The 13,576-nt window shown below is 43.3% G+C and overlaps 1 protein-coding gene across 1 annotated transcript in view; it reads left to right on the top strand.

Annotated features, from left to right (window-relative positions):
* The window catches only part of TXLNB (taxilin beta), a 35,524-nt gene extending 22,315 nt beyond the window's left edge, over positions 1–13,209 (top strand). The window contains exons 6-10 of the mRNA XM_083830935.1: positions 427–546; positions 5,753–5,827; positions 10,543–10,635; positions 10,841–10,936; positions 12,050–13,209. Coding sequence (XP_083687061.1) covers positions 427–546; positions 5,753–5,827; positions 10,543–10,635; positions 10,841–10,936; positions 12,050–12,841 — 1,176 coding nt within the window. The 3' untranslated portion in view covers positions 12,842–13,209. The remainder of the gene's footprint in view (positions 1–426; positions 547–5,752; positions 5,828–10,542; positions 10,636–10,840; positions 10,937–12,049) is intronic.
* The last annotated feature ends 367 nt before the right edge of the window (positions 13,210–13,576 follow it).

Genomic DNA, 13,576 nt, shown 5'->3' with positions numbered 1-13,576 from the left:
AGTGACTTAGATCGACTGGCCACTTAGCAGCTACAAAAAAGTGCATTCCTTGCATGTTTATTATTGATGGCCAATTATTTGATCTGTAATCAAATTGGAATATACTGATGACTTTATATTTAGATCATAGAACTGGCAAAGATGCTGAGGCTTTTCTTTCTCTTTCTCTCCCCCCCCCCTTTTATTTTTCTTTTTGTTACAAATCAAAATAGATCATGTAAACACATTTCCCTTCCCATGCAAATTCTGGCACAGTTTTTTCTTATCAGCACCACAGCTTTTTTGTAACTGCAGTGGGTTGGGAGTCTTCCTGTTTTGCAATATTTTTGTCTTGTCTTGTTCCGGTAGATAGCTGTACATGCATGAGCATGAAGGTCTGTGTACGTAACTAAACCTGCACATTCAGCAGGATTTGTTTTCTTACAGCACCTTGATAAAATATTCAAGCACAGAGAACTTCAACAGAAATTGGTGGATGCCAAGTTGGAGCAGTCTCAGGAAATGATGAAGGAAGCAGAGGAGCGACACCAGAAAGAAAAGGAATATGTAACTATCTCACTAACTTGTCTTTTATCTAACTTCAGGCCAAAATGAGCCCTGCATGATATTTCACTAATGTTCTACAGGTCAGAGCTGTGACACAGTAGTAGAGAAACACAAGAGAAGTTTTTAATGCTACTCTCAGTGCTTGATGTAAAAGAACAGCCTCTGAAGACTGCTTTCAGCAGTGTTTACAGCCTTTGACACAAACTGTGAGCAGTAGGTTAGAGCACAGTCTGCTCCAGCTAACTCACTGCTACTGCACAGTTGATTCATCATGATGTTGTGTCAGATGATGCCATTAGTTTCCAAACGGCTCTGATATTGGATGCTCCAGCTCCTCACATGGTGAATGAGCACATTTAAGCAAGAACAAGGAGAACAAGAACATATGATTAAGTCAGCTGAAGGCTGGTACCCACCCCTGACTCAGCCTCCCCAGATGTCCTCCTGTGGGTCTGGTTTTGCCAGTGGAGGAGACCAGAGGAGCATCAAGGCTCCCTTTTCTTCTGCAGCGGCTCCCTCCCCACATTGCTCTGCCAGTGTCTCTTCCAGGCAGGAAGAACCCAGGTTCATTTCACAGATTCATTTGCTGCTCCTCCCTGCCTGGTGGAGGGACACCTCTGGTAGGGGGACAGCAGAGAGCAGCTCCAGGCAGGATGTCCCCACAGGCACAGCTGGAACAGGGGGAGGACACCCCGCCCTGGCCTCACATGTCTTGAGACTTACGCAGACCAAAACTCGCTTCCTCATGCTGCCTGGTATTTTCACAGTCATTCTACCAGCGTTCACCACTGGCACCCAGACACTTTTCTCTTTGGTGGCAGCAGCCGAGGCTATGTACAGGGGAGCATCGGGCTCTCAGCAGCTGGAGGAAACCTTTAGTCCTCACCAGTCCTGTAGCTAGCTCAGGAGCTGCACTAGAGAGCTCTGAAGGGATATTTATCCCCTTTTTTGTCTGAAAAGAGATACGTTAGTACAAGCATAACCAAAATGCCGTAAAATGTGGATGAAACTGTGGGGCTCTAAGCCCTCTGGAGAGAGCACAAGGGAAACACAGCAAACACCTCTCACCAAAAGTTGTTCCTAAGAGAATTTATCCTCTTTCTCTACACTGATCTTGTGGCTGGGACACCCATTCCTGCTCAAGCTTTACTGCCAGCTGAAAAACTGAGGGGGAAGAGGAGCTGAGACTTCTCCAGGTGCATATCCACATGTCTCTGCATAACAGTGTATGGTCCAGCTGAGTCTGCCCTTTCACTGTGAGGTCTATTTAAAGCCAAAGTCCAAAATTTCACTCATGACAGTTCATCCTAAGCAGGTGCAAACCCCGGGAAACATTTCCAAGAAATGCTTTACAATGACAAGGCAAAGTTGGGCTTACTTTACTACTGCCACTGTGAGTTTTGCTACTGAGTCTCAGATTTCAGATACTGAAAAAATAAAATAAAATCCAAAAGACAGATTGACCATGTGGAAAACTCACAAACACAGCCTTGTGTCAATGACCATTCTTGCAGTGCCTCAGAGAATATGAGCTTTGGTGCTGTCTGCTGCAGTGCCTGGCCCTGATTGTAGCCAAATCTTCTCTCTGCATTTTATTCAGAGTTGATGCACACAGTTTTATTATTTTTGTTTCTTTTAAAGCCATGAAAGTCACCACCATCTACATTTGGGAGTGGGAGATTTCCTTTGTGGCTTTGCTGAATGTATGACTAGCACCTATGAAATAACAGGTTCGAAAACAAGACACACAGACTTTAAGTAGTGGGTGTATAATTAAATGCACCGTGTTCAAAGATTTTTTTCATACTTCCCAAGCTAATGCTCAGAACCCTGCCTTTGAGATAGTTTGGTGATATATTACTAACATCACCTCAGAGCAAGGTAGCTTTAGCTGGAAAATTTCAGTGACTGGCCAAAGCCATGCCATGAGACAAGGCACGACCAGTGTGTCACAATTCATCACAGGTAGCCCAGTACTGAGAGCTAGCCTACACATCTCCCCTCTCAGTCATACTGCTGAGCTCTTACTCCCGCCCACCCAGCTATTGTGTGGGGGTATGTATATATATGTATGAAATTAAGGTGTTTTTGACTGAGTCCTCTCATTTAGCTCGCTCTCTCTCCAGCTCAAATGTGCAAAGTCAGAGCCTTGCTGCACTCCAGCCTCCTGTACATACCAGTTCTCCGCATACCATTTTTTGACATCCTTGTGCATCAGTTTGCTGCAGGATTTTGCAAATATCTTTAAATGAGACTTTTTATATTCTTTTATCAATTTGATTGCTCCTTGGAGGCTCGCTTTGATGTTTTTCTATGCAGTTCTTCCATGTAGGAATCTTTGCTCGTATACAAAATTTCTTTACCTCATTCAAGGAGAGATGTCCTCTCCTGCAGCCTCTGCACATCACAGCTCAACAGGCAGATTGACTCATTCTCACACAATTCATTCTTCACATGCAACAAGAATGTGATTCCCTGAGTAAGCAGCAATCGTTTGTTTTGCTGTGTGGCCTTCCCAAAGGGTCAGCCTGACCTAAAGATGCAGTTTTACTATCATCCCATTACTGGTCAGCACTACCTGGGACTTCCTCGACATACCATGCATTTTCAGCACTCGTAAAGCAAACTTTGATTTGTAGTTAACTATAGTTTAAAGCTTCTGTGGCTTTCAAGCATGTGACTGGACGGTAATGATCAGATTTCTACATAATCGGAATTTTGTAAAATCTGGCAGCAAAAAGGGGAAGCCTAATTTTCACTAAACCAGCCCCTAGGTCCATGTCATTAAATGAGAATGTGTGTTCCTGGGGACTGGCTCTTTCAGACCAGAGCATGATGTGACTGCCTGGGTCTCCAGCAGCTATCTTAGCTCTAATTATATAGTCTAACAACACCAGGCTTCACAGAAGTTCTGTTTTGTAAACACCTCATGCAATATTGAATCATTTTTTTATACTTCAGCCTCCTTGTTACCACTTCATAGCCAATTAATAAATGTGTCAGTTCTCCTGATGCAGTTTCTCTCAGCTTGGTGTTTGTAGATGACCCCAAGCTGCATAAGAGTGCACATTAATTTGAGCAAACCTCTCTGCAGCTTGCTTTCCTTACAGAAGAATTTATTAACTCTTGGATTTTAACTAGCTACAGAAGCTATGTGGGTCAATAGTAGAGAAGAAACATTTCATTACTAGGCAAAAGAAGCAACTTTGCTTTCTCTGCCCATCTCACATCTATCATACTGTGGCAGAAGACATGGCAGGGGAAGCAAGGCCTCTTCATTATCCCAGGAACACTGGATAAGAGGGTAACCCTAGCCAAGATTTAAGGAATACAGATAAAAGCCCAGTTCTTGGAAGCAATGACTGGCCTGGAGACTGGGTAGCCCTGGAGGTTTTCAAAGAACTTCCAATAAATGTTCAACCCAGACACCCTATAAATACTCAAATGATTTTTTTTTTTTTTTAAATCACCAACTAGATATCACAGAAACCTGAAATTTAAAAATCCAGATTTCATCCAAACTTAAAAAATATATTTTCATGTGCAAGGAACATACATTCTCCCAGGAAACCCTTTTAACCTAGGCCTTTTCCTATCACACCATTTTAATAGCTAGGACATGCTGACATGACCTATTCGAAATCTTGAAATTTTAGCCCACAAGATCTAAACTCAGAATTTGACTTACCTCAATTGAAACAGACATCAAATTAAATTCTTAAAATAATTATTAAGAGGCAAGTATAAAACTAACAGAACATGGTATTTCTTCATACAATACATGGCTAAGCTGCAAATCATTCTTATCCTGGAAACTGTAGATGCTAATAATTCAGTGGGTTTGAATCAAAAGGCCAAATGGATGGAGAAAATGTACCTTTTAGAGCTTATATATAAATATGTATATATATACAAGTCTAATTGAGTCTCTGTGCCACAAATAGCTGGAGAAGGAGAGAAGTCATTATATTGTTCGATCAGCATTTATAGCATACATCCTCAGCCCTTTTGCCAGGTGAAATTCAAGTAGTTTGCATGTGTTATTTCTAACTAAATGTTTAGAATCAAGGTTTTTACTAGGATCAAATATATTTTCTGCATGTGGTTCTACTCATCTTTCACTTCCAGCATGAGTGGGTTCTATTGACTTATACAGAAATTTTCAACATATTTTCAAAGCCCAGTTGTGTTATTTTAAATGGTACGATTTAGTCCAACAGAAGAAAATCCAGTGGCAAATGAAATTGTTTATATTTCATTTCTCAAGCTATCATTAGCATTTTTTTTTCCTGAAATACATTTAGCCTAACCAGTAAAAGTAACACTGTATACATGATGGTTAGGCACTAGAAGTTTTTTTAACACTTCAATAAATGTTCCCCAGTTTCAGACAAACCAATTGCTAGAATAGTTTGGAAGTGCTGATTCCAAACTGCAACCTGTAGAAGTGTCCACACACCTTTTCCTACAATTCATTCACCCTCAGCCGATCCTCCAATGTGCAGTCTACACGTCCCAATATCATTTTGCTAATGCCTTGAAGTAGGGATAACATCTTCCCAGGAGCAGCCAGGGATGAAACTGCAATCAAACTCTTCTTGGGCTGCCTCCTTGATCTAAGTGAGGCATTTTTCACCCCGAGCTGGGAGTCTCTGCTGATGGCATGTCAATGCAAATGGAGCCCTAAGATAACAGACACCAGAGCTTGATTTTGCGTGACATTTACTGTGCATTCCCTTTTTGGAAGCTAGCAGATTTTTTGAGACATGCCTGACTGTGACCACATCTGTATGCTAAGTCCTGATCATTATTGCAAAAAGGAGTCTGCCATTCACAGGAGAGCTGAAATTTAGCCTGAGCCGTGCTGAAATGACAATGCCAGAAGGTGTCGTAACCACACTCTACAGGTCACATGAAGATATGCTTAAATACCATACTTCTTAGGGCATACTGTACTACACACTTCATTCCAAGCAGTTTTTAAACTAATATTCAGATATGCCTATTCTAATCAAATGCCCCATTCCTCTTCTGAGGATAGCAATAAGTATTCGATCTTGCCTGACGCCTCTTCCCACATTCATCTGAGAGTTAAGTTACTCCTTACCAAGGTAGCAGCAACAGAAGCACATGTAGCTGGAGGTTGAGGATTTCCAACTGAAAAAATGGGGATCTAACAATTTGCTTTCTGTTGCCCAAACCACAGCTCCTGAACCAAGCTGCAGAATGGAAGCTCCAAGCCAAAATGTTAAAGGAACAAGAGACTGTCCTGCAGGCACAGGTGACGTAGGAGAGGTGATTGCATGGTGTGCCTTTGTTTGCCCACTTTTAGTCCATGAGACACATTTCAGGTAAAGTATACAAACTGTTTTCTGTGTATTCCTTCTAGTCTCATTCGACATCACACAGACTATGGTGAAGGAAAAAGGTTATTTTTGAGCTAACTCTAAGGCAACGTCCCCTACTGCAGATCATGTTGTGGTATTTATGAGTGTTTACAGTGCTAAACCTCACAACAACGTGGGTGCCTTGGCTTGATTATTTACCAGAACTATCCTTCAGGCAGGCTTCTAACCCAGCAAAGCACTGAGGTACAAGCATACCATGGAACATATCTACCAAACGAGCTGATGTGCTATGCGTTTTTCTGGACCGGGGTGTGACAGCAGAGTTTTCTTTAACTTTAGCTTGAACTTTGCCTACAGAGGGTTTATACAGAGAAGCCTCTGGGCTTTTGGTACTTGGATTCTGAAACATTCAATAAAATAACATGATTTCCCCAAATTATATTAAAAGTCAGGCTGGAGTAAGACAGTAAGAGCAAGAAACAGAAAATAGGTGGAAAAAGGTTTCCCCCTACACAATAATTCAGCCTCAAACACAAGTGAGAAAACTAGGTGATATGACAGACTTTCACTGCAAAACAAGACAGCGCCAGTAGATTTTCCTGGACTTACAGAAACTGTCATGGATTCTTATCTTCATCTACATATCTGTGAGGATGGTCCCGCCCAGCAGAGTTTTGGGGCAGTCAGTCCTGCAGCCACTCAGCTCCTCACCCATCAGCAAGTACTTTCAAAGCCCTTGCTCACAGTTCAGCATACTGCTAAGTTGTTCAAGTTTAGCTCTTGTAGACGATCTAACTCCTACCTGTCGATCAGTCAAGATGGGCTAGTGTTAAAATGACAACCCGGAAATATGTTGTCCTTTATGTGGTGTTTCAAAGGCTAAGATAAGCAGGTAGCACACCGAAGAATATCAGGTGAACTGCTGCTGACACCTGTTGGACAGGTTCTGCAATCAAACCTCAAAGGCCTCCGGCTGAGTCAGTCCCAAATGCAGTCCCAATTTTCTCAGAGTGGTTTTAATTAAACTTTTATGGTCAACTAAAAAGAGTTTTGTATGCAGGCAGACCTCTGTAGCCAGTTTAATGAAGGTGAACATGTTGATAAAAAACAGAGTACATTAAGCATACATTTGAAATGGTAAAATTGTTTTTAGAAAAATCCAGTCAAACAAGTGTGCAAAGGCGTTGATAATACATGTGCCCCTTGCAGAACTGTTTAGATGAAAATTAAGGGGTTCACTTGCTGAAATGAAACGTGCAGTTAGGTGTTCTGTTCACGTATGCACACTATCACTTGCACAGCAGCCTCCATTTGGAATTACTGGGAATAATAACAATAATTAGCATTATTTACAGCCTGGTAGCACTGAAGGGCCTCCCACATGGACCAGACGCCATTGTGCAAGGTGCTGTACAAGTGCAGAACAGAAAAAGCATAAGGAGCTCCTTGATGCAAACAGCAGCATAAAATGACCAATAGATATTAACAGAGAAATGACTGCATGGACATTATGAGAAGATACTGATCAACGAGACAATTAGAAGCCTTAATATAGCACTCACTGCATACTGTACTGAGTGATATAACACCCCAGTGTGGAGGAGGTGATGGAACACCCTGTGCTTCCTTGAGCTGAAGGGAACCTGAGGACAACAGCTTCATGCAGTCCTGTCTCTGGTCAGCACAGCGTGTTTGAGACAGCCAAATCCAGCCCTCCAAATGGTTGCAGGGAATTGGTGCCTGCTCAAGAAATACACCCAAACTGTGGTGGCACCTCCCAGAGGATGCACACCCTCCCCAGGAACATTGCTTATGTGGACTTCTTTAGCATCATGTTTTGAAACTAAGCAAGAAGACAAAAGTCAGCCAAGGCCTTCCATTTTTGGTAGCCAGCATAACACAACCACAGGCCTATGTCAGCTGAGAGGAACATGAAGGAGATGAAGGGGAGTCGTCACTGTAGCAACACACCAGGGTCAGCCTCAGAGCATGGAAATGTGCAAACGTCACCATTTCCCGAAGCCATACGCTCACCAGCTGTCCCTGTCAGCAGCGGCCCCTCTGCTCTGCCCTAGGACCTCACAGCGGGGCTGGAGGGGTCCTCATCTGCTGCTTGGCCCTCGTCTCCCAGACCGTGGAGCGCAAGCACACGCTCCTGTGAGAGACAGCTCCCTCGGCCTGCTCCCAGCCACTGTAAAAACATTCGCTCATTTATTATTCAAATTTAAAGTGCAGCAGCTATTCTTTGTGCCGTGGTACTGCCTACGGCCCCAGCTGAGATCAGAGCTGGCCCTGTTCAAACCTGACAGGTTTTTTATCTAATTAAACAATAGGTGAAAGTTGGGAGGGAAAAGCAGAGACAGAACTGAGGTAAGCTTTTTCAGGACAAAGTCTCTGGGCTGCCACCCCAGCTCCATCACCTCACACCAGGCATTTCTCTGTAGGGACAGCCAGTCTGCCGAAAACGGCCTGCTTGGCATCAGGTCCCACCTACACGGCAGCACTCAGGCTGCTAAAGTAAATGTCTCTGAGTTTCTGTTAATGCACATGTCCCAGCTCTGGCTTCAGCCTCATACAAATTCAGGGGTATGCTGTATGTCAGGGAGCTCCGCTATCCGCAGCGCAGAGCTCGGCAGGGATTAACCTCCCGTGCATTTACACAGCTTGGCAGGGAAGGGCTGCAGCCAGGGGAGGATTCACAGCCACCGAGACCCTAACTGCCCAGTTTCAGCTTAGCTCAGGCATATCCACACAACACTGCAATTATGGCAATGACATGTTCCCATGGGCGCCATAACAGCTAACCAGAAGGAACATAAATCATAACATAACTCTATCCGGTTTGAAAATCAGAACTAAACCTACCCCAGCAACACTTAGCAACACTTTCTACATCCTCTTTTCTTCAGCACCTGAACAGTAGCGCCAGGGGAGGTGTGTTGGCTGGCTGGCACCACAGGAAATAAAGCTCCTGGTTAATCTTTTCATCAGCTCCCTGCAGGTGGCAGCTCCCTGGCTGCTTGGAGCCCCCGCCTGCTCTGCGCCCACCCTGTCCCAGGCAGTGTGTGCCACGCCAATTGCACTCTCTCTAATGAGAGTTGTCAGGCTGGACAGACGAACTGTCCGATCACCTCAGCGTTGCTGGGCTTTCCTGGGAACCAGGATGAAGTGTCTGAGCTGGGGCTGGTGGTCTTCTTTTCAGAAGAGCTGATAGCTGTACTTTACATAGCACCCTGCATGGTTTTGGAGTTTTGAGAGTACTTTGAAAAAATAGTCTCAGATCTTTAGAACAGATTTTTCAAAAACATCCACAAACATTAGATAGAAGAACATGGAAATATGGTTTTCTGACAAAATGCAGCCACAGATGAATTTTCACGTGGCTACCAGAGGTAAACTGATAAGCAAAATACAGACCCCTGCTAGTCTTAAAAGCTGGTACATTGTAAAAGACCTTTTTTTTTTTTTTCTGGTCTACTTCATGAAGTGAATTGAAGCTGGCAGAAGAGGTTGCCAGGAAATTATTTTCTCCACCTTTGGTGGCCTTGCCTGCAGCTGCAGTACACACGCAGGCTGCAAAACAGAGCTGACAGGGTGCCCTCTCAGCTCTCTCACGTCATGGTGCCAGGATGCAGGTTGGCAGCACCCAGGGCAGGATCATGGTGGCATGATGCCAAGGCTGGGCTTCGCTCAGCAGCAGGGCTGCCCCCATGTCAGATAACATAGGAAGAGAGCAGAGACACTCCTTTTCCGTGGTGGTGTCCAGCGAAGCATCAAATGCTGCCTGATGTCACTGCTGTCCATGACTTGTGCCACAAGTGGGGACTGGAAAGATGAGAGAGGGGAAACTGTGGCTGCAACAAGATGTGGGGATGCCTCACCCCTAGATTGCTCGGATATCAGCAGCAGTGTAGCTGGGCTGGCATGTAGCTCCCAGCCTGGCTTGCCAGGTAATCAAGATGCTGGGTGAACAGGTGAATAAGCAGGGTTTAATGTTGGCTCAGGCACAGCTCTGACTCTTACCTGGATCTAACCCCACTGCCTGGTCCTGTGCAGCATCAGTGGTCAGACCAGCTCAGGATAGTCCCTGCCCACGTCCCAGTAGCCCAGTGCACCCACAGAGATGGCTCAGTTACCACATTACTATTTTCCATTCAGTAGGTCATCCTAGGAGTCTTCTCCGACAGATGTCAGCCACAATTGCATACATGGCTTGTGAGGAAAGCAAGGGACTGGATTTATTACTGTCCTCCTGAAGACTCCAAGGAGTTACTTAGGGAAATGTTTCCACTAGTCTCCACTTCTAGGAAAGCTTTTCATTTCTGGTCAACCTGCATAGAGGCACCAGCGCTGCAAAATTCACAAGAATACAGCATCCATAATTCCCAGGTCTTTTCAAAATCACTGGCTTGTGTCTTTCCATTCTTCCTCAGATTTTCTTTCTGCAACAGAGGCATCATAATAATTTGCAGCCTTAAAAAGATACAGTTTTAGTTCGCTTATGTTGGTGCTTCTTGGTCTCCAAATATTTACATGGTAAAAAACAATACCCATTATATTATCTTCTACCAAAGTGAGGTATCATCATTCAGTTCACTGTTCTGGTGTCTCTGAAATCACTCTGTTTTTATTTTTCCCATTGATGTAGATCACTCTCTACTCTGAAAGGTTTGAAGAATTTCAGAAAACATTGACCAAAAGCAATGAAGTGTTTGCCACTTTCAAACAGGAGATGGAGAAAGTGAGTAGCTGCTCATATCTGAACTCTGTGCTTGGCTCTCTCCTTTTAAATTTTGGTATTTCTCACTGCAATAATTTCATCTGGGATGAGGAGATTTTTGCATATTTTGGAGAGCAGAGTTATGAGTACAGCCAAAGGTCTGCCCTAATTCCATTTGCAGTGTGGGATCCCTGTTGAGATTCAGCTTTTCTTCCTGGTTCTATAGATGACAAAGAAAATGAAGAAATTGGAAAAGGATACTGCTACATGGAAATCCAGGTTTGAGAACTGTAACAGAGCATTACTGGACATGATTGAAGAGGTGAGTGTTCTTTTTCTTCTCATGATGCACCCCTTCCACCATATAATGCTTTAACTGGGAAATGCAATGATCTGAAATTGCCAAAAGTCAATTAAAAACTGTTCTTGAATCTAAGGGTCTTTTTTTTTTTCAAGCTACCTTGATAGTAAGATCTCTTTAAAGAGAAAGACAAAACTCACATCTGCTAAAACTTTTAGATTGTGCAGAAATATGCATCATGTCCATGAGAAATTGAATTATGTAACTGTGAATTTTAAGTGCTCTAAAAATGCATAACTCTTAATGCTGTAATAGAGACGCAAATTGGCATTAGTTCACTTTATGCTACTTTCTTTCTGCATAAGAGCATCCACCCAGGGAATTAATGTGCCCTAATGAACTTTACATTCATACCTTTCGTTAACTTCTTTTGTAGACAAACTCTAAGAGCCGAAAGCAAGCACTGTGGCTCATTGTAATTTTAAACATGCTGTCACAGAGGCGATGCAGAGGAAATTAGTAAGCATGCTGGAACTCATTCAAATAAGATAAGAAGCTGCCTGAAGTTTCACTCCAGACTTACACTGAACTTGGACCAGGTCTTGACGGTTAGCCAGAAGCTGTGTACTATTTCTATTTCTATGGATTTTTTGTATTTCTTGGTTCCTCACTGGGTGTAGAAGCAAGAAAATATTCCTTTTCAGGCTACTCTCACAGAACCCAGAAGAAAAATAAACTAAAAACATAACAACCACACTCAAAATTCATATCCAGCCCCGCCCCCCACCCCCATATGTCCAGGTAGGCTTTTGGATGCATATCTGTATGAACATATAGTATGCTCTTCCATCTGCACAGATTATCAACAGGTATTCCTTCAAACATTTTGGGATGAAATTGATCTAAATCTGTATGGAGAATTTTGATACACTACAGTAACAGGGGTGAATTTCCTTTTGCAGCCTCAGTACAAAAGATCATAGTTATTGTAGAGCAATTAGTGAAAGCCAGCTACCTCAAAGAGTCCTGTGAGGGCTGACTAGATCTCAAATTATTTTCTAATTGCCAATGCCACCAATGATTTGCATGCACACAAACTTAGCCTATGCCTGTGTCTAATATCTTTGACCACAGAAAGCCATGAGGACCAAGGAATATGAGTGCTTCGTGCTGAAAATCCAGAGACTAGAGAACCTTTGCCGAGCTCTGCAGGAAGAGAGGAATGAATTGTACAAAAAAATAAAACAAGCACAGTTCCCTGAAGAGGTGAATGGAAATGACATCTTAGAAGAAGAAGAAGACGATGCTGATACAAACCCTTCCTCCTCTGAGCAGGCAAGCATTGAGTTGCGTGCCACTGATGATAGCATGCTAAAGGAGCTGGCTGAGGCTTTCAGGGTGTCCCACAAGGTGGATGAGTCCCTCCCAAGCAACAGCAGCAACCCAGAGCCCCGTGATGCTCAAACATGTAATGCCGTCTCGGAGCCAGAGCTCCCCTCTCATCTCACCCCATGGTCAGAGGCTGGGAATGTCTGTGAGCAGCCCAGCACGAGCACATCAACACCTCCTGAACATGTGCCAGCACCCACTGAAAATACAACGCCCACCAAGAATGTGCCAAAGCCCACCAAAAACATGCCCACACTCCCAGAAAGGGTGCCAGCACCCACAGAAAGTGTGCCAATACCTCCCGAAACCATGCCAGTTCCCACTGGGAATGAGGCAAAACCCATTGAAAGCATGCCAGCAACCCCTGAGAGCATGCCAACACCCACTCTAAACATGCCTGCTCCCCTTGGAAATATGCCAGCATCCACAACAAGTCCACCAAAAGCTGCAGAACATATGGAAGACCTAGCAGAGAAGTCTGCTGAAGGTCAGCTTGCAGAGCAAACAAGGGATACAGACATGGAAGCGGTAGATTGAAGACACTGATGTGTTCAGGCCTGTCTTTTAGAAACCACAGCTCTACTTTGTTCCCCAAGATTGATATCTTTCTTTCTGTTTAAAGAAACAAAAAGTAGAAACACACTCATACATACTTGTGAGCAAACGTAAAGTGCTTCTCTTTGCTACCACTATCCAGTAACATTGAGTCTGCATATTTTGCTGTCCTTCATCTGCTTGAAGCATAATATTTTCTTAATGACAGGAAAATACAACAAAATTACAGTATCTTTTTTTCCCAGGCATAATGAGTCATCTCATTCAACAAAATAATTTTAAATTGTTGAAGTTTCATGTTTGAAAAGTCATTGCAATTCTCATACATATATTTAAAGTCTCAGAATTAATTGTATCTGTTCGGTTTGATGTTGCATAAAAGATGCCCTACTTGGAAATGTAGAGATCTCAATAAATGAGGGGAAAGGAATCTGTGATTATAAAGTAAAATAGTGAAACCATCAATGTGGTCAGCCAGATCCAAGGTGAGGTGTAAAACAAAAGGGGAATTTTTGTAAGAGTAAACTACTGCTCAGCACTATGTGGACGGAACAACCACAACCCCTTAGCCTTACCCTGGATTTGTTTTTTCTGCTTGTTGCTCAAAAAGAGGTTTTGTTACCAAGAGAACAATGGGGGAAGGAAAAATGTATTTTCTATATTCTTCATAAAATGTCTGAAAACAACAGCAACTTCCAAACTAATGGCAATTCCCAA

This window comes from Anser anser (genome assembly GCF_964211835.1).
Source record: "Anser anser genome assembly, chromosome: 3".
In the NCBI taxonomy this organism is placed as follows: domain Eukaryota; kingdom Metazoa; phylum Chordata; class Aves; order Anseriformes; family Anatidae; genus Anser; species Anser anser.
The sequence above is the reverse complement of the archived record's forward strand: the minus strand, read 5'-3'. Positions and strand labels throughout refer to the sequence as shown.